General features: G+C 44.3%; 1 protein-coding gene across 1 annotated transcript in view; it reads left to right on the top strand.

Annotated features, from left to right (window-relative positions):
* Positions 1-21,731, top strand: part of PIGR (polymeric immunoglobulin receptor) — a 148,394-nt gene that overhangs the window by 26,234 nt on the left and 100,429 nt on the right. Inside the window, exons 7-9 of the mRNA XM_030221618.1 lie at positions 18,182-18,314; positions 19,924-20,036; positions 20,190-20,318. Of these exons, the coding sequence (XP_030077478.1) occupies positions 18,182-18,314; positions 19,924-20,036; positions 20,190-20,318 (375 nt within the window). The remainder of the gene's footprint in view (positions 1-18,181; positions 18,315-19,923; positions 20,037-20,189; positions 20,319-21,731) is intronic.

Here is a 21,731-nt window from a genome sequence, read left to right as displayed (position 1 = left end):
GCTCTATTCTCAGATTATCTGCAAATTGAAAAATTGATTGCAGCTTCTGCAGAATACAGCTGCTAGATTAATATTTGAAGTGGGTAGGTTTGATAGCATGACACCTATTCTTAAAAGAATTACATCGGTTACCAATATGTCAACACAGTAGATTTAAGATGTTATGTTTAGTTTTTAAATCACTTTTTGGATTAAATGATTGGTGGGTTTGTTGGTTATTCCGTCTTGTAGGAGAAATCTGTGCTTTCTCCGTCTTCCTACGTTAGGTTTTCCTATAACGAAAAACGTCAGGTTTAAATTGATTTTTGAAAATTCCTTCCCTTTTCAGGGTCACGTCCTTGGAATGCATTGCCTGCCAATTTGAAATTTCTGCCTTCATATTTAGCCTTTAGGAAGATGCTAAAGACTTATTTATACGAATTTTAGTTTATGAGTTTATATTAGTAGGTTGTACTGTTTTTGCTCTTTGAACTGCCGTGAATCCTTTTTTAGGAAGAACCGTCGGTATACAAGACAGATAGAATAGAAGGTGTTTTTGTTTCATTTGGTTTTCATTTTAGTGTGCATTAAAACCAGCTGGTTGCAGGTAGCGCTTTCGCTGTCCACCACTGGTGTTTAACCCGGATATTCAGTGCCGGGCTATTTCCAGCGACTGCTAAAAAGTTAAACCGGCTGTATCGATATTCAGCGCTAACCAGTTAATTTGTTAGCAGTCAAAAGATAGTTCTGCTATTTACGTGGCCTATTTTAACCACTAACATAGCTGGTTTGGCGCTGAATTATCAGGTTATCTCCTGCTGAATGTTGCCGGTTAGGCGCTAAAACGCTATTTAACCAGTCAGCGGCCTTGGTTTAAAATTCCTTGTCTAACTCACAAAACACTTCGTTCCGGTTCTCCAGCTGATCTTTCCTCTCTTATTATCCCTTATAACCTCTTCTCATTCTTTTCATTCTATCAGTTCTCACCGCCTGGTTCTTCCATCCCTGAAGCAAACTCACTATGAGACTATTCGCCACATTGCGGGCTGGCGTCAGTGTGTGTTTATACGTGCGCCGAGGCCCCTTTTACCACAACTGGTAAAAGGGAAGTCTCGCCTTCCTGCAGGAAATGGCCATGCGGCAAGTAAAGCACTTGCCGAGCGGCCATTTCAGGGGGGGGGGGGCCTTACCGCCAGCCTGACGGTAACCGGGCAGCACACACCCACTACTCAGTTACCGCTGGGTACACTCTGGCACTACAAAAATAAATATATTTTTATAACGCTGGGAATGACGGGGCACTAGGGGTGGGAAGTACCGTCGGGCTGCTGCCGTAGCCTGGCAGTACTTCCTGTATAGTGAGTGCTAAGCCCGCGTTGGTCTTACCGCTGCTTAGTAAAAGGAGCCCTGTGTTTTTCTTGCTTACACCTAAACTTTAAAATGACCTCCCTCCGGTTTTACAGTCTGATCTGTCTTTCTCTCACTTTAAGGTCCATTTAAAAACTCACTTTTTTTTTCTATTGCTTTGGGTTTCCTACTTCCCTCTTACTCAGGGCCGCCGAGAGAGGGGGGGGGGGCATGGGAGACAAAATTCCCTTTGCCCAGGCCTCCAAGGGGGGCCCGGTGCCAGGGTCAGGCCGCTGGTGCTGCAGTCCCCGGGTCTCACCTGCCTGCCTCCTTGGCTCTGGGCCCCCTGCATTTGAAGCGGCAGTCACAGATCGCCTCCCTTTGGGCCTTCCCTCCTTGTGTCCCGCCCTCGTGTAAACCGGAAGTTACATCAGAAGAGGGCAGGACACAGGGAGGGAAGGCCAGAAGAGAGGCGATCTGCGACTGCCGCTTTGAATGCAGGGGGCCTGGAGCCGTGGAGGCAGGCAGGTGAGACCGGGCACTGCAGCGGGGGGGGGGGGGGGGGGGAGCAGCGGCACGGGGAGCGACGGGGGGCGGTAGCGGTGGGGGGGGGGGGGCCAGATGGGGCGGCCTTGCCCCAGGCCTGGCCTAGTCTCTAGGCAGCCCTGCTCTTACTGTGGGTTGCTGGTTATCGTGGCCTATTCCGTAGAGCTGTCCGATTGCCTGATTGTTCTAGTCCGGCTGCTTCTGTCCTATGTTTTATGGAGTTCTTCTCTGTTTCAATTTTATTGTATCTTATTGTGAACTGCTGCAGTGTGTAAAGTTTTTATTTTAGAATTTCACGATAACATTCAATGAGTTCGATTCCCGGCACAGGCAGCTCCTTGTGACTCTGGGCAAGTCACTTAACCCTCCATTGCCCCATGTAAGCCGCATTGAGCCTGCCATGAGTGGGAAAGTGCAGGGTACAAATGTAACAAAAATAAAATAGATACTATTGGAGATTCTACATGGAATGTTGCTACTCTTTGAGATTCTACATGGAATGTTGCCACTATTGGAGATTCTACATGGAATGTTGCTACTTTTTGAGATTCTACATGGAATGTTGCTACTATTGGAGATTCTACATGGAATGTTGCTATTCCACTAGCAACATTCCATATAGAAGGCTGCGCAGGCTTCTGTTTCTGTGAGTCTGACGTCCTGCACGTATGTGCAGGATGTCAGACTCACAGAAGCAGAAGCCTGCGCGGCCACATTGGTGATCTGCAAGGGCCGACTTCTACATGGAATGTTGCTAGTGGGACTCTGGACAAGTCACTTAACCCTCCATTAAGCCGCATTGAGCCTGCCATGAGTGGGAAAGCGCGGGGTACAAATTTAACAAAAAAAATAAAAAAACACTTGAAAAAGAAATCCGAAAAAGACAGAGATACAGAAAACCCACTTAATAGAGGAAATGAACATCATTCATTAGTCCACGATATTGCTGGGGTCAAGCAGGAAATATAAATATAGAAAAAGAAATAAAACCCTAACCAACAAGGCAGGGGGAATCCTACGTAGTTACAGCCAGATTACGCGCTAACCAAAGGGAATTATCATCGCAGTCGGACCACCCTCCCAAGCCACCAATTAACATAAACGTAACTAGTGTTGAATATCGAGGGAGAACCATTTTTGTTGATTTTTTTTCTTTCATTTCATAGTGAAAATAACACAAAAGAAGACAGCTAGCTTTGATGTTCTCTCTGTGTCATTAAAAAAATTTTTTTTTTAATTTTTTATCATTTTACATTAATTTCAAGAATAAATCTTGATATAGAAAAGATTATAAACAAATAAGAAAAAAAAAGGAAATTCTGTACTTACATTCCATCATATATTAATCAGGAAAAATAAAAACAAAAAGGAAAAAATTAATACATTATGAAATGAAAGTTTCAACACATGTCCATTATGTCCACAACATAGGAGGCATTACACAATGTTTGAAGAATTACAATTCTTTCCTACGGAAACTTAGGGACTCAGGGGATGCACCAGGAATCTTTACTATTTCACGGAGTAGATGTAATAATTGGTCTTGACTGTGCAGGGCTATTTTAGAGTCCAAAAAAGAATTAAATTGTTTAGGATTTAAAAAAAAAAAACAACCCATATTTTATAGAATTGAATTTAACTACACAATTGCACGGGAAATTTAACCAGAAAAGAGCACCCAATTGTTGTATCTTTGGGCGTAATTTAAGAAATTCTTTACGCCGTGTTTGGGTTGCTTTGGAAACATCCGGAAACATTCTTATTTTATAATTCATAAAGAGCTGTTCTCTGTGTAGAAAAAAATTGTTTAAGGATCCAGTCTCTGTCCGGTTGTAATACAAAGGAGACTATTAAAGTCATTGGTATTAAGCCTAAGTTGTCATCTTCCAAAGTCTGTGTTAAATTCAAATCCAGGATATCAAATGGCATTTCAGTCTCCTGATCCTCCACTTGTTCCTTCTCCGTTTTTTCATATGGTAACAGGTAATAAATTTTTACTAGTGAAAATAACACAAAAGAAGACAGCTAGCTTTGATGTTCTCTCTGTGTCATTTTATGTTTAAATCGTTTTTATTGGTTGTAACTGACAGTTTGAACAGATACTTGTCAAAGAAGTTACATACAAGAATTGTCATCCAACAGATTACAATCAACATATCAGATTACAATGTGGCATTTATATTTTCTCCCCATCCCACCCTTCCTGTGCCTACCGATACTCCTTGTACATTGTCCTCTGTGTCATTTTTAAATAACAGCAGATCCCAATTATGGCACTGCGCACAGGAGCTCTTTTACTAAGAAGCATAGGCGCCAATGCGTGCACAGCGCACATCAAATTAGAATTACCACCCAGCTACCGCATGCCCCTGGCGGTAATTCTAATTTCTACGCGCGCCCGTTATGCGCGGCAGAAAAGAATTTCTATTTTCTACCGCGTAGCACTAATTGGGACGTAATTGGCAGTGTACGCACGCTGACGATCACCACCCGGTTAACGTGTGAAACCTTACCGCTATGTAAGGTCTCGGGCCCAAAATGGACGCACGCTGATTTTTTTTTATTTTGCCGCATGTCCATTTTCGGCAGGTGCACTGAAAAATGGACCCGTGCGCGTCCAGTACATGTGTCTACACCAGGTCAGGCCATTTTTCAGCGCACCTTAGTAAAAAAGAACCCCACGATCTACAAAAGTATAAATCTAGGTTCTCCTAAATAAATGTAAGCATCAAAAAAGCATGGGAGGAAAAAGACTCGAGAATCTCAAGTTTTATTCAGTTTCTATCATTTTCAAAACTTAGAAATTTTTAGCCGCATAGACCATGGCCGACGATGGCCTGCGTTTCGATATAGCTGCGTCAGGGTCAATCGGTCGTAAATTTTATTACAGCGTCCATTGCAACTTGACGGAGCATAAATCTAGGAGAACTTAGATTTATACTATTGTTGCTTGACATTTTTGGATTCTCATCCCAGGGGTTGTTTTGTAGTTTAAGTACTGCAACACAATCTGCCATGAGAAGAAGATACATCCATTAGCAGTGAATAAATAAATGACATTAAGGCAGGACGAAACATAATAGCAAAAGCAATGATTATAGAAAACTAGTAAAAAAAAGGCCCGTTTCTGACACAAATGAAACGGGCGCTAGCAAGGTTTTCCTCGGAGTGTGTATGTTTGAGAGAGTGTATGTGAGAGTGACTGTGTGTGAGAGAGAGAGTGAATGTGCGAGTGTGTGTGTGTGAGAGAGAGAGAGTGTGTGCAAGTGCGTATGTGAGACACAGTGTGAGAGAGAGAGTGTGTTTCACACAGATACAGTGTGTGCGAGAGAGAAAGTGTGTGTGAAATATAGACTCTCTGTGAGACTGAGTGTATGAGACCAAGAGAGTGTGTGAGTGACTGTGTGACACATAGAGAGTGAATGTGATACAGTGTGAGACATATAGTGTGTGAGAGACAGTGTGTGAGAGTGAGAAAGACATTGACTGTGAGAGAGAGAGAGTGTGTGAGAGAGAGAGAGAGAGTGTGTGTGACAGAGATACCTCCTCCCCCCTCTCTCTGGTGTCAGCCCCCCCCCCCCCCCTCTCTGGTGTCTGAGCGTTACTGTGCAGGATGCTGACTTCTGGCTGTGCTTCAAGGAACTGACCAATCCTATTTAATAGAATGCACCTCCAACATTCTGAAGCCGAGAAACCTCGTGTGGTTGGTCACTTCTGCGTGTGACGAACCCGGAAGTACGTGATGTCAATTCAGGAGATGGATACAGAGAGCAGGAATGCCTCAGCCATGCAGTCAGCTTCAGAATGTTGGAGGTGCCTTTTATTATATAGGATGATTTGTATCCAATCCATATAATAACATCATTTGCTGTCGTCATTGCAGAGAATTTTCCTACAGTAATATAGAGTTTGCTCGTGCCATATTTGGACTATTGTATCACGTTATATAGCATCTATCACAAACATTGTTGTGAGCCCTTTGGTGTAGAATGCTGCTGCTTGTCTAATGGGGGAGAGGTGGGGGCGGGGAGGGGGGGTCATGATCAAGCCACATTTTCTAATATTACAGGAGCTACACTGGTTGCCAGTTACTTGGAGTATCCAGTTTATGATGTTGCTTTTAGTTTTTAAGGTCCTTGATAATGACGCATCTTTGATTGTTGCATTCAGTTTGAAAATGTATCTTTTGACATGTTTGTTGAGATCTCAGGATAAATGTTTGTTGACTATTTCATCAAGTCTGTTTTAGAGGAAGATCGCTCGTGTATGTTTATTAATATAGGTCCAACTGGACTTGAGACAGATAACATCTTTGTTGAAATCGTTTCTGCAGGTTTTGGTCAAGTTGGGAAAGATGAGTTTTTGTATGATTTTATGTTTCATGTTTTGTTTTTAGTTTGTTGGTTTTATGTGTGTTTGGATTTCAACCCCCTTAGATTTGACAGATAAAGCACAGTATAAATGTATTAAATAAATAAATATTCCACAGGCTTGACACTCTCTGTGTCTGAGAATCGAACAGAACCAAGATTTATTGTTCCCTGTCACTCAAACAGCAGAAAACCAACCACAGGTGGCCCTGGTGAAACCATCAGACCAGGTGTGTGTGTGTGTAGTATATGCATCTTCATGGGGGTAATGCATGATGTCCAAGGGTTCTGACATTTATGTCCAACAACTTTGACCAGCCGAAGCTCTGATTGGATAGAGGCACCTTTATCAACGTCATCAATCCTACACACTAGATTGTCTGATCTGTGGGTGAAAAGATGGTACATGAGGCTGATCAGAGACGAACAGATTCCGTCATAGCTTGGGCTCAGATTTTAGAGTGGGAAGGAGGTCCCATGTAAACTTGTCCAACTTTTACTAGAATTGCCAAGTAGAGTCAAAGCAAAACCAGTGAATCTGCGAACCTGTTGAGGTTTTCTTTCTCATTCTTTTTGCAGTTCCTTCTTCACTAGGTTCAGCTCTGCCCACATCTGCAACTCAAACAGTACCGAGGTCAAGGAGTCTCTCTACCAGCCATGATTCTTTTAGCCAAGCCAGTTCCCTGAGTCACAGACCCAGCCCTGGCTCTACCACCTGTGAAAAACCACAGCCAGGTGGGCATTCAGCATCTCTTAGTGCCCATTAATTTAATTTAATTTAATTTAACATCTTCTGTTCTACTTTTTCATCCTGTAGCATGTTTGGGGCAGATTATGGTAAATTAAAAACAATGTAAAATTCACAAATCAAGAAAACAAAACACAAAGAAAATGTACACAATATTAAAAAAAAGCAAAATAACATGAACAAGATAAAATATGAATCGTACAGAGACTTTATCTGAGCCACTCTACCATGCCTTTAGTTCTGATGGCAATGACTGAATAACCAAGTTGTCAATACACAACAAAATCTTAGACAATTTGAGAGGAATCCGGTATCACTCACAATTGTGTAACTGAAAGGAATATACCCAGCCTGCTAATACATACTGAATGATCCTGTTCTGCAATCAGATCATACAATTATTCTTTCTCCATCCCTCTCTGATACCTTATAGCAAAACTTTCCACCCTGGGATTGACATCCCCACCTTCAAGCATGAGTCAAACAGAAGGAGGTTCTTCTGTGCCACATGTTGGCAGCACCGGGCTCACCGGGGCCCCCTCCTGGCAATATAACAGAAGCAGTGGGACAGGTGAGTGCGGCCATATAAGAGTTCTGAGAACCTGCACCGTAAACTCCTCACTACATCCAAACTGGAACCGTAATAATACACATTAAAGTAAAACATGAGCCTTCTGAAGCTATTGCACAAATGATGCTAAATGCAAGGCAGGAACAGATTGTGTTTGAAATTCTGATAATAAAATCGCTTGCTCTTGTGATTGTCCCCTAGAAATTCCCTCTTCCGCAGCCTCGACACTCTCTGAGCCTGAGAAACGCACATCACCAAGAGTTACTGTCCCTGGTCCCTTAGATCATGGAAACATCTCTGAAAGGATCACTGGTAAAACCACTGGACCAGGTGTGTGAGCTCAGTACCTGAGAGGCCTGTGTGGAGTACGTCCATGTGCATGTGGGTAATGCATGGTGCCCAGAGATTCTGGAAGAGATGGAGGTATATTTAAATCCAAGAACATTGATTGGTCAAGGCTCTGATCGGATAGAGATGCCTTCCATCGTAATCATTAGAGAAAGATTGTCTGATTTTGGGGTGCAAAGATAGCAGATGAGGATGATCAGAGATGAAAAGACTCCAATGCAGCCTGATCTCAAGTTCCTGAGAGGGAAAAACCCTATTTAAACTCAACTAAGCATTTACTAAAAAGTGCTACATAGAATCGAAGCAAAACCAATGAATCTCTGAACCTGCTGAGGTTTTCTTTCTCATTCTTTTTTACAGTTTCTTCATCATTAGGCTCAGCTCTGCCCACATCCGCAACTCAAACAGTACCAGGGTCCTGGAGTCGGTTTACCAGCCATGATTCTTGTACCCAAGCCAGCTCCCTGAGTCACAAATCCAGTCCTGGCTCTACCACCCATGAAAAATCAAAGTCAGGTGGGCATTCAGCATCTCTTAGTGCCCATGCATAAGAGAAAGAAATATACCTGACCTAGTACCGAGATGAAATCCATCGTTTCCTCAGAAAAATATCCCCCCAAGGTATCTGATATCAGTACCAGATGGTTTCCAGAGGATGATACAGCAGAAAGAGGAGAGGAGAAGCATGTCGGAGGAGTAATCCAGAGCTGGACAGCACTGGATCCTTCCCTTACTTCCCTTCCCGATTCACTCCCTGTAAAATACTTCAATTAAAAACATTTTTTTTTTTTTGGGGAGCCAACACAAGAAAAGAAACAGCAGCCCATGATCTGCATGTCTTGGGCTACAGTTTTCTTTATCTTAGTGAAAAGCAGAGGTAGAAGGTCAGGATTGTAAAGAAATCTGTTCCCCAGAACACACACTGATTTCAGCACCAAAACCCTGCAATTGCCTAGAGGTCCCTCAGGAAGAGGCCAAGGAGGCAACATGAGTGCAGAAAACACAAATTCATGGAGAGTGTCAGAGTCTGGGGAGGACAGTGCAGTGCTAAAGCCTGTCTCACAGGAGATCTTTCAGGGGGAAGAGGGGGAAAGTAAGAATGCCATGGGCAGCGGAATAAGCTGGATCATCCCCTACCAACTTTGCCCAACACAGCCTCTGCAAATAGCGAGTTTGGGGTGAGCTGGAGATTGCTGGGTTGGGTTCCTCCAATCAAAACGCTTTCCCACTGCCCCCAGTAAAAATGATTATTAATCAGTTATAGCTAGATACAGAATGATTTTATCACTTCTACCCCAGAGACGGCAGCGCCTTCACTAGGAAGGAAACAGCCATGGAAAGTCTAAATACACTGAATGATCCAGTTCTACACTCAGACCATACAATTTTTCTTTCTCCATCCCTCTCTGATCCCTTATAGCAAAACTTTCCACCCTGGGATTGACATCCCCACCTTCAAGCATGAGTCAAACAGAAGGAGGTTCTTCTAAGCCACATGTTGGCAGCACCGGGCTCACCGGGGCCCCCTCCTGGCAATATAACAGAAGCATCGGGACAGGTGAGTGCAGTCATGTAAGAGTTTTGGAACCTGCACAGTAAACTCTTCACTACCCCCCAAACTGGCCCCAGAATATTATGCGTTAAAGTAAAACACGAGCCTTCTGAAGCTATTGCATAAGTAATGCTAAATGCAAGGCAGGAACAGATTGTGTTTGAAATTCTGATAATAAAATCGCTTGCTCTTGTGATTGTGCCCTAGAAATTCCCTCTTCCGCAGCCTCGACACTCTCTGAGCCTGAGAAACGCACATCACCTGGTCCCTTAGATCATGGAAACATCTCTGGAAGGATCACTGGTAAAACCACTGGACCAGGTGTGTGAGCTCAGAACCTGAGCGGCCTGTGTGGAGTACGTCCATGTGCATGTGGGTAATGTATGGTGCCCAGAGATTCTGGAAGAGATGGAGGTGGGTTTAAATCCAAGAACATTGATTGGTCAAGGCTCTGATGAGATAGAGAAGCCTTTATCATCATTGTCAACCCCACACACTAGAGAATCTGTAGGTGGAAGGAAGGTAGTAGAGGTTAATCTGGGATTCCCAGACCATCACAGCGTGGGCTCAGGTTATGGAGTGGGATGAGGCCCTACGTAAAGTCATTCAGCTTATCCTAAAAAGTGCTACGTACTATCAATGCAGAACCAATGAGTCTCTCAACCTGCTGAGGTTTTCTTTCTCCTTTTTTTGCAGTTTCTTCATCATTAGGCTCTGCTCTGCCCACATTTGCAACTCAAACAGCCCCAAGGTCAAGGGGTCTCTCTACCAGTGGTGAATCTGCTATGAGCACTGGCTTCATGAGTCACAAACTCAGCCCAGGCTCTACCAGCTATGAAATATCACAGGCAGGTGGGCATGAAGCATCTCTGAGTGTTCATGTATACATGAAAGAAATATATCCGGCCTATTAGTACCAAGATTTCACCCAAAGTTTGCTCAGGAATAGACCCCTTTCTACCAGTCCCTGCAGGCGTCCATAAAAAGTAAAGAGGGGAGCATACCTGAGGAATAACCCAGAGCTCTAGGCAAGGCCAGAGTTAGGGGGTGCAAACAGGGCAAATGCCCTGGGCTCCCCAAGCCCACCTGATGCTGAAAAAGGCACAGATTGCTAGTGGGCTGTAGGACCCCCTCCCTAATTAATGCCCTGGGCCTCACTATGTCTAACACCAGCCCTGGCTGTCTGGCTCTGAAGCCGTCTCTTCTTTTCCTTCCCTGTTCACTCCTGCTAAAAAAAGACTTAAAGCCAAGACAAATCTGTGGCTGACAGCAGCCAACGGGGTTGTATGTAAATCTGTTCCCCAGAACACAGACTGACTTCAGCAGTGAAACCCCAAACATTGTGCAGAGGTCAGCATCCCGTGCCACTCCGGAGGAGACCAAAGAGGCAATTTGCGGAGAGTGGCAGAGCCTGCGAGTGGCTGGGCAGTACAATCCTAAAACCCGACCCTCAGGAACTCTTCCAGAGGGGAGAGAGAATAGAAATAGTGCAATAAGAATTATTATTAGCCAGACACAGCACTTTCTCCATACTACTAGTACTACTTAACATTTCTAAAGTGCTACTAGGGTTACGCAGCGCTGTACAATTTAACATAGAGGGACGGTCCCTGCTCAAAGAGCTTACAATCTAAAGGACACGTGAACAGTCAGTCTGATAGGGGCAGTCTGGATTTCCTGAAAGAGTTAGGTGCCGAACGCAGCATTGAAGAGGTGGGTTTTAAGCAAAGACTTGAAGATGGGCAGATTTCCATGAAGGAAACAGCCATGGAAAGTCTGAACATACTGTATGATCCAGTTGTACACTCAGGGCACACAACTCTTTTTATCTCCATCCCTCTCTGATCCCTTAGCAAGACCAATCCTGGGGGTGACACACCCACCTTCAAGCGTGAGCCAAAGAGAAGGTGGCCATCTTGTCCCAAGTGTTGGTAGCACCAGGCTTACCGGGGCCCCCTCCTGGCAATATGACAGAAGCAGTGGGACAGGTAAGTGCGGCCATGTAAGAGTTCTGAGAACCTGCCCTGTAAACTCTACAAACTGGACCCAGAATAATATCAATTAAAGTAAAAACATGAACCTTTTGCTGCTAAACCAGTTTCAGATCTCAGTTTGCTCTTCCGACATGGTTGCCTGGATGTTTCATCGCCACTTGCAACTTAAAAAGACGCACTTTCCCCATCCCCATTTTTGTTTTGGTTGATAACGCTCTCATTCTCCCTGTCATCTCAGCTCCCAACCTTGGAGACTTTTTCAGCTCTTCCCTCTTTGTCTTTCTACACAACCAACACCTGTCACTCCTTTGCTTATAAAAGTCTATTTCTTCCTAAACACATTACTGGGACCCTTATCCAGCTTCTCATCTTCTCATGCTTGCAACTGGCTCGGCACAGATTTCCTAGTACTATCTCTCTCCAGTATTCAGATTCAGCTGCCTGACTTATCTTCCACCAGCGTCATTATCACTGGGGATGGGCCGTTGTTTGTAATGACATAGGAAATGTATCCCCTTTAAATGCAATCGTTCTGCAGCTCCACATTACCTCTCATCGCACCATGGAGCAATACAAAGGCATTATAACGCCAACAAAAATGAGGACATTATAATGCCTTTGTATCGCTCCATGATACGGCCGCACCTCAAATATTGTGTTGAATTCTGGTCACCGCATCTCAAAAAAGATATAGTGGAATTAGAAAAGGTACAGAGAAGGGCGATGAAAATGATAAATGGGATGGGACGACTTCCCTATGAGGAAAGGCTGAAGCGTCAAGGGCTTTTCAGCTTGGAGAAGAGACAGCTGAGAGGAGATATGATAGAGGTCTATAAAATAATGAGTGGAGTGGAACAGGTAGACGTGAATCGTTTGTTTACTCTTTGCAAAAATACTAGCACTAGGGGGCATGCGATGAAGCTACAAAGTAGTAAATTGAAAACGAATCAGAGGAAATATTTCTTTACTTGACGCGTAATTAAACTCTGGAATTTATTGCCAGAGAATGTAGTAAAAGCAGTTAGCTTAGCAGGGTTTAAAAAAGGTTTAGATGGCTTCCTAAAGGAAAAGTCCATAGACTATTATTAAAATGGACTTGGGAAAATCCACCGCTTATTTCTAGGATAAGCAGCATAAAATGTATTGCACTGTGTTGGGATCTTGCGAGGTACTTGTAACCTGGATTGACCACTGTTGGAAACAGGATGCTGGGCTTGATGGACCTTCGGTCTGTCCCAGTGTGGCAACACTTATGTACATCTCTTATCCCTCCTGGTGGCCACCATTCATGACACAAGCTGCTCATATCAGTGGCCATCTCCTCTCTTGCTAATTCCGATCTCTCTATTTTCTGTCTTGTGGGACAGTGTGCCTGGCATTGCCTGCCTGAATTGTCGATCCTTGCTCCTTCTCTGGTTGCATTCAAACCCATCTCTTTGAGAATCCCAAACCCTGACTTTCCTGACGTTTTCCATCTCGTGTTAAATATGTTCTACTATAATTGTTAAGTGATATTTTTTTTCTTATGCATCTCTTTTACACTGGAGGCTTCATGCATTCCACAGGCGTCTCTTCCATGAATCTGTACAGAGCACATCCCGAGACTAGAAGAGTTAAAGAAATGATTTGTAGTAGTAACTTACCAGATGCTTTGCTCTGGTGAGAGCTGAACATATTGCAGAAAACAGTTTCAAGCACAGATAATAAAATTGTTTGCTCTCACTGTTGTTCTCTAGAAATTCACTATTTGACAGACTCCACACGCTCTGTCCTTGAGAATCGAAAAACTGAACGAGCTGCTGTCTCCAGAATGGACAGCAGGGGGCACCTCGGTCTCTCAGATCACAGACACACCACTGAAGGGATCACTGGTAAAAACCACTGAACCGGGTTGTGTGTGGTGCATGTCCTTGTGCATGTGGGTAATGCATGGTGCCCAGGGATTCTGGCAAAGATGAAGACACATTTCAGTCAAACAATAGTCTATGACTAACTGGAGATATCTCTCTACAGTGTACAAGTGAGTGACATGTGTCCTTCAGTGTTCACTTATAATGTATATATATAATCAAGCTTCAGTTCGTATGTTCCACTGGTTGTGGATTTTAAAGCCATCAAGCCCAGGATGCCGGGCTTGATGGACCTCTGGTCTTTCCCAGTATGGCAATACTTATGTACTAATGTGATCTTTTTCCTGTGTCTTGTTTCAGAACTTCTAAGTGACCCAGTTTCAAGAGGGAGATTTTAGGTCAATTCTGTATTTCTGACATCCGTAGCCTGAGTAGTATGGATGGAGTAGCCTAATGGGTGGTGCAGTGGGCTGAGACCCAGGAGAGCCAGGTTCAATTCCAACTGTGACCCTGGGCAAATCACTTAGAGGTCCTTTTACTACTACTACTTATCATTTCTAAAGCGCTACTAGACATACGCAGCGCTGTACACTTGAACATGAAGAGACAGTCCCTGCTCGACAGAGCTTACAATCTAATTAGGACAGACAAACAGGACAAATAAGGGATAAGGACAAACAGTAGCAAGATTCCGGAATCCCAAAGAGTAGCAAGATTCCGTGCAGAATCCCAAAGAGTAGAAAGATTCTGGAATCCCAAAGACTACTACTACTGCTACTTATCATTTCTATAGCGCTACTAGACGTACGCAATGCTGTACACTGAACATGTAAGAGTCAGTCCCTACTCGACAGAGCTTACAATTTAATTAGGACAGACAAACAGGACAAACAAGAAATAAGGAAATATTAAAGTGAGGATGATAAAATAAGGGTTCTGAACAAGTGAATAAGGGTTTTACAAAGGCGCACTGAAAAATGGCTTGTGGTAGTGTACAAGCGGGTTTTGAGTGCGCGCTCATCCATAATTCAGCACGCCTGTAAAAAAGGCTGTTTTTACATTTTTGCCAAAAATGGATGTGCGGCAAAATGAAAATTGCCACGCGCCCATTTTGGGTCTGAGACCTTACCACCAGCCATTGATCTAGCGGTAAGGTCTCATGTGGTAACCTGGTGGTAATGACCTACGCGCATCAAATGTCGCCTGGCACGTGGCCGATATGTGCAGCCAAAAATAAAAACTATTTTTCAGACTCGTGTATCGGATGCACGCCAAAAATGAAATTACCGCAAGAGCCACACGGTAGCCCAGTGGTAACTCCATTTTGGTACACGTTGGGCAAACAAAGATGCTTACGTGGCTTAGTAAAAGGACCCCTTAACCCTTCATTGCCCCAGGTAAAAAAAAACCCATTTAGATTGTGAGCCCTCTAGGGACAGAAAAAGAAACTGCATTTACCCCTGGATTCTATATAGCGCAACTTATGTTAAGTGTGCAAATCCAGTTGTATTCTAGATTTGTGCATGCAACTTAATTAATTAAGAAGCCAATCAGCATTGATAATTGCCAATTAACAAGCAATTATTGACACTAATTTGCATTAATTAGAATTTATAAGCACAACCGTCTAAGAGTATTCTGTAAAATGGTGCACATAAATTTTAATACGCATAACTGGAAAAGGAGTGTGGCCATGGGTGTGGAATGGGCGGGTCATGGGTGTTTCCAAAATCTATGCGTGCTGTTATAGAATACACCCGATCCGTGCCTAATTTAGGCATCAGCATTTAAACCGATTTAGTCGCATTGGCTGACGCTTGGTGTATTCTATAAACTGCGCTGAAATTTCGGTGTATTCTATACATTTTTTTCAGTGTGGATTTTTTAGGGGTGATATATAAAATCTAGCCCTTGATGTGTAAACACAAAGGCAGTATATCAAATGTATTACTCTCACCCATTTACTGCATTAGGGTTGTGAGTTCAAAACTAGGGCTGGCCAAAATGTCTCCCTCCCCAGAACTGGGTAACTTGACAGCCCTTCTGTTTGGTGGTGGGTTTCATTACTGTTTCTCTCTCTAAAGAAAACCTTTCTTTGTGCTGAATGCAGGTACTGTGCATCTTACAGTTCATAGTTCACATTTATTTAAAACATAAAATGGGGACGGGAAGGGCAAGAACATGAGGAAATGAGTTATACTCTCTTACGCATTAATCTCTGTTATATGCCCTTTACTGTTTATTGTAAGCCACGTTGAACTCAAGCTTGTTTGGGATAATGTGGGATATACAGTGGGGGAAATAAGTATTTGATCCCTTGCTGATTTTGTAAGTTTGCCCACTGACAAAGACATGAGCAGCCCATAATTGAAGGGTAGGTTATTGGTAACAGTGAGAGATAGCACATCACAAATTAAATCCGGAAAATCACATTGTGGAAAGTATATGAATTTATTTGCATTCTGCAGAGGGAAATAAGTATTTGATCCCCCACCAACCAGTAAGAGATCTGGCCCCTACAGACCAGGTAGATGCTCCAAATCAACTCGTTACCTGCATGACAGACAGCTGTCGGCAATGGTCACCTGTATGAAAGACACCTGTCCACAGACTCAGTGAATCAGTCAGACTCTAACCTCTACAAAATGGCCAAGAGCAAGGAGCTGTCTAAGGATGTCAGGGACAAGATCATACACCTGCACAAGGCTGGAATGGGCTACAAAACCATCAGTAAGACGCTGGGCGAGAAGGAGACAACTGTTGGTGCCATAGTAAGAAAATGGAAGAAGTACAAAATGACTGTCAATCGACAAAGATCTGGGGCTCCACGCAAAATCTCACCTCGTGGGGTATCCTTGATCATGAGGAAGGTTAGAAATCAGCCTACAACTACAAGGGGGGAACTTGTCAATGATCTCAAGGCAGCTGGGACCACTGTCACCACGAAAACCATTGGTAACACATTACGACATAACGGATTGCAATCCTGCAGTGCCCGCAAGGTCCCCCTGCTCCGGAAGGCACATGTGACGGCCCGTCTGAAGTTTGCCAGTGAACACCTGGATGATGCCGAGAGTGATTGGGAGAAGGTGCTGTGGTCAGATGAGACAAAAATTGAGCTCTTTGGCATGAACTCAACTCGCCGTGTTTGGAGGAAGAGAAATGCTGCCTATGACCCAAAGAACACCGTCCCCACTGTCAAGCATGGAGGTGGAAATGTTATGTTTTTGGGGTGTTTCTCTGCTAAGGGCACAGGACTACTTCACCGCATCAATGGGAGAATGGATGGGGCCATGTACCGTACAATTCTGAGTGACAACCTCCTTCCCTCCGCCAGGGCCTTAAAAATGGGTCGTGGCTGGGTCTTCCAGCACGACAATGACCCAAAACATACAGCCAAGGCAACAAAGGAGTGGCTCAGGAAGAAGCACATTAGGGTCATGGAGTGGCCTAGCCAGTCACCAGACCTTAATCCCATTGAAAACTTATGGAGGGAGCTGAAGCTGCGAGTTGCCAAGCGACAGCCCAGAACTCTTAATGATTTAGAGATGATCTGCAAAGAGGAGTGGACCAAAATTCCTCCTGACATGTGTGCAAACCTCATCATCAACTACAGAAGACGTCTGACCGCTGTGCTTGCCAACAAGGGTTTTGCCACCAAGTATTAGGTCTTGTTTGCCAGAGGGATTAAATACTTATTTCCCTCTGCAGAATGCAAATAAATTCATATACTTTCCACAATGTGATTTTCCGGATTTAATTTGTGATGTGCTATCTCTCACTGTTACCAATAACCTACCCTTCAATTATGGGCTGCTCATGTCTTTGTCAGTGGGCAAACTTACAAAATCAGCAAGGGATCAAATACTTATTTCCCCCACTGTAAATGTCACAAATAAATAAATAATACAGATTCCCAGGGTCACCGAGGCAGGGGGCAAAATTCCCTGGGGTCTCTCTCTCTCTCCTGGACCCAAGTCCCAAGAGGAGCAGGAGAGAGAAAACTCCGGCGTCTGGTCCTCCTTGGAGGCTGGGGAGGACCCGGAGCTTTCTCCAGCCCTGCTCTTCTGCCCGTTGCTGAGTGGCTGCTTTTCCTCGCAGGCGCGTATGCTCAGTTTTGAAACCCAGCATGCCCTGAGAGGAAAAGCAGCGGCAGGGGCAGGCAGTCAGTGCTGGAGGAAGACATCTTCATCCTAGAGTACTGATAGAACTGAAAAATGAGCTTGCGGAGCTACTGTTAGTGATATGCAATTTATCCTTAAAATCGAGCGTGGTACCGGAAGATTAGAGGGTGGCCAATGCAACGCCCATTTTTAAAAAAGGCTCCAGGGGAGATCCGGGAAATTATAGACCGGTGAGTCTGACGTCGGTGCCAGGGAAAATGGTAGAGGCTATTATTAAAAACAAAATTACAGAGCACATCCGAGGACATGGATTACTGAGACCGAGTCAGCACGGCTTTTGTGTGGGGAAATCTTGCCTGACCAATTTACTTCTATTATTTGAAGGGGTAAACAAACATGTGGACAAAGGGGAGCCGGTTGATATTGTGTATCTGGATTTTCAAAAGGCGTTTGATAAGGTACCTCATGAAAGGCTACAGAGGAAATTGGAGGGTCATGGGATAGTCAATGCCAGTACCTGGACATCACCTGGCACTGAATATCCAGGTCTAAATTAGCGGTTGGTGAATACTGAATATTGACCGGTAAGGTTACCTGTCTGGGGCAAGAAAGGGAATGAAGGATGGACTATAAAATTAACTGTATAAAAAATTCATGGCAAATGGGGTGTGGTGGGAGGGGGGTTATTACTTTCTCTGTTTGCCATGTCCACCTCTCTCCTTTGTTCTCCTTTTCCATTTTCCCTGTTACAGTGGATCCTGCGGGAAGACATGCTGCATCCCCCCACACTAACAGCAGAGGGCGCACCCAGTCCCCATCTCTCTGGGAAAGCAAGGATTTCATCACAGCTAAAACACAGCAAGAGGAAGCCATACCTGCTGAAAGGTGAGACTGGGAGCAGCAGGGACTTAATTTTAGGTTTTGAAATACAAGATAAAAGCTGTATCTGTCTGTTGCAGTTCACTGGTTTATTCAGTAACACAATACCCCTAATTCAGCGGAACAAGCTGGTCCAGTTCTGAATGCATGGAGTGGTACCTCAGATTTTCCCTAAAAATCAGAACAATGACTCTGTGTGCAATTGGACAAAAGCAGCCTGGATCGAGCGGGCTCAGTCAAACTGGACAGAGATGGGAGCCTTATGCCTTAGTTTGGTTTGGCAGTTCATACGCAAAAAGCGCAACTGGATAATATGATATAAGTGAAAATCAGAACAGTGACACCAACAACAGCCTTGAAGATCTCTGTTCCAACCATTAGGCAAAACCAGTTGATCACCAAGTTGGGGTGGGGGAGGGGGGAGGGCAACTTGTGAAGAGCGAAAAGAGCAGCAGACGTCAAGGCAAAAGAATAGATACTGACAGCCAGATAAGTCAATGGACCATCAGCACATTCCATGACCTGCATGGGGGAGGGGGGGAGGAGGCAGTTTTTTTAAAAATTGTAATCTGCTTTGGTTTAAAGCAGAATATAAATAAGAAAAATAAATAAACAACCCATTATGATCATGAAGGTTGGATTAATTATCAGAATGTTGATGGAGGGGTGGGTCACAAAACCCTTGCACAGACCTTTCCCGGTGGACCACCAAATCTAGTTCCACAGAGCTGCCAAATTTCCTAGTTAAGATTTTAAGTCAGTCGTGCATGTCTGACTACCCCAACCTGGTGCATTATGGGACCTGCAGTACATCATGGCCTACAAGCACCGGACTGTTTAGAATGTAAGTTCAAAGCCAGGCCTGGCCAAAAGGTTTCCCTCCTGGAAACTGGGTATCTTGGCTGCTCTGGGATACCATATGGCTCCAGAAAAAGGAGGACAGATTGAGCCAGTCTGGGTTTTACTACCATTGCTTTCAATGGAAGCAAAACCCGGACTGGATCAATTTGTCCTCCATTTTCTGGAGCTATATGGTAACCCTACTCTGGATCTATCTATCCAGATTCATGATAGGTGGCAATATTCAGCTAGCTGTGGTCAATATTTCTTTAAACAGTAGCCACCACCAGATAAATTAGACCTGAATGTTTTGGTACCGGATTGACTATCTGGACATATCATGGCAGCCACTAGGAGTTACCCAGGTACCACTGATACTCAACGGCAGTATCTGGATAGCTACCCATTTAACACAGGACAGTCTTTTTTCTATCCAAATACCACCACTGCATATCGGCAGATCCTGGGTATCTCCCAGCTTTGTCCTGACACGGCCACGGCACGAACCGGCTAGAGCTGTGGAGGTCACGGCACTCCGGTTATGTGCAGCTGATGATCTGCTCTAGGGTCGGATAAATCATTTAAAATATCGACCACGTAGATTTTCCACACAGAGGAGCTGTTTAAAAAGCTAAATTGCTTTAAAAACAGGAGGAGGGTGCTGATTTTTCTGGACGTGGACTTGACCTGGTAACTTTGGAATTTGTGAATCTGAACTCATGTAGTCGTTGAATGTGGGGCCCGAGTCCTGTAAGTAACTCAAGTGTCATTGCAGGACGCTGAGAAGTGGACCAGACCTGCTTTCAATCCTGATCCCAGTACTCGTGCTAGCGTTGCTTCTGGCTGCTGCAGTGCTGCTCGTCATGTTAAGGCTGCGGAAACAGAGAGGTGGGTTGAGGAAGAAACCATTCCCCGGAGGACAGCTGTGCAAAGTGCCGTCATCCTCTCCAGCTCAGGGCACATCTAAGAGATGGAGAAACCACGGAAAAACCAACTCCCTTCTCCAAGAATTACACGATGTTTTGTGTCTTTCTGTGACAGCGGAGAGACCTGCTGAAAGCCCTGGGACTGAGATTGCCATGGAGGAAGCAAAGAGCTTACGTGAAGGAAGCAGAGAGGCAGGTGCAGAGGGCATGGAAGAGCAGGGAACAGATGTCACCCCTGAGACAAGTAAGTTCTCCGCCTGGCACTCTATCTTTGGCTGCTGGGTTCAGTGTGATGTTTGTCCCTATGAGGAAAGGCTAAAGCGGCTAGGGCTCTTCAGCTTGGAGAAAAGACGGCTGAGGGGAGATATGATAGAGGTCTATAAAATAATGAGTGGAGTGGAAAGAGTAGACATGAATCGTTTGTTTACTCTTTCCAAAAATACTAGGACTAGGGGGCATGCGATGAAGCTACAAAGTAGTAAATTAAAAACGAATTGGAGAAAATGTTTCTTCACCTAATGTGTAATTAAACTCTGGAATTCGTTGCCAGATAATGTGGTAAAGGCGGTTAGCTTGGCGGGGTTTTAAAAAAGGTTCGGATGGCTTCCTAAAGGAAAAGTCCATAGACCATTATTAAAATGGACTTGGGGGAAATCCACTGCTTATTTCTGGGATAAGCAGCATAAAATGTTTTGTACTTTTTGGGGATCTTGCCAGGTATTTGTGACCTGTTTTGGCCACTGTTGGAAACAGGATGCTGGGCTTCATGGACCTTTGGTCTGTCCCAGTATGGCAACACTTATGTACTTGGGATTCTAAATGGAATCTTGCTACTCTTTGGGGTTCTACATGGAATGTTGTTACGCTTTGAAATTCTGCATGGAATCTAGAATTCTAGAATCTTGCTATTCTTTGGGGTTCTACATGGAATGTTGCTACTGTTTGGGTTTCTGCCAGGTACTTGTGACCTGGATTGGCCACTGTTGGAAACAGGATGCTGGGCTTGATGGACCTTTGGTCTGTCCCAGTGTGGCAACACTTATGTACTTGTCTCTCTGTGTCTACATTTCCAGCGTATATTGACCAAGTCTGCTGATGAAAATCCTCTACTTTACACATAGATGCAATCCCAACTCTGGCATGGATGCCCTCTGTGCCCAGTATTTTATTTATTTATAACTCGAAGTCCTGACTAAATTTTAGAAAATTCACCCCATAAGCTACCTGTGCTGCTAAGGCCCAGTTAAATACTAGGGACCTGATATGTAACTGCGACCACTGTGGTTACAATAAAACCAGGTATTCAGTTCTGGTACCTGGATACCAATTGGTGCTCAATATCTGCCCAGTCAGCAGCCACATTCAGACCACTAACCGGATGACAAACCTTTTTGCTGTCCTTATCTTTACCCGGATTGTTATCCAGTTAGTGGTCTGAATACGTTGACTAACCGAATAACCTCCAGCTCAGCCATGCTCTGTCCAAAGACCCCCTCGGCTCCGTCCAGATAGTGCTGAGGTAGTCAGAGGACATATTCAGTGACATATCTCTCTTACTGGTACTTATCTGGTTAGCAGCGTCTACTAACCAGCTACTCCTACCCGGTTAACTGACGCTGACTGGGTCCTTCCCAGATATACCTCTGCCCATAACCAG

This window comes from Microcaecilia unicolor, chromosome 12, assembly GCF_901765095.1.
Source record: "Microcaecilia unicolor chromosome 12, aMicUni1.1, whole genome shotgun sequence".
NCBI lineage: Eukaryota > Metazoa > Chordata > Amphibia > Gymnophiona > Siphonopidae > Microcaecilia > Microcaecilia unicolor.
Note: the sequence above shows the minus strand (reverse complement) of the source record. Positions and strands in the feature narration are given on the sequence as shown.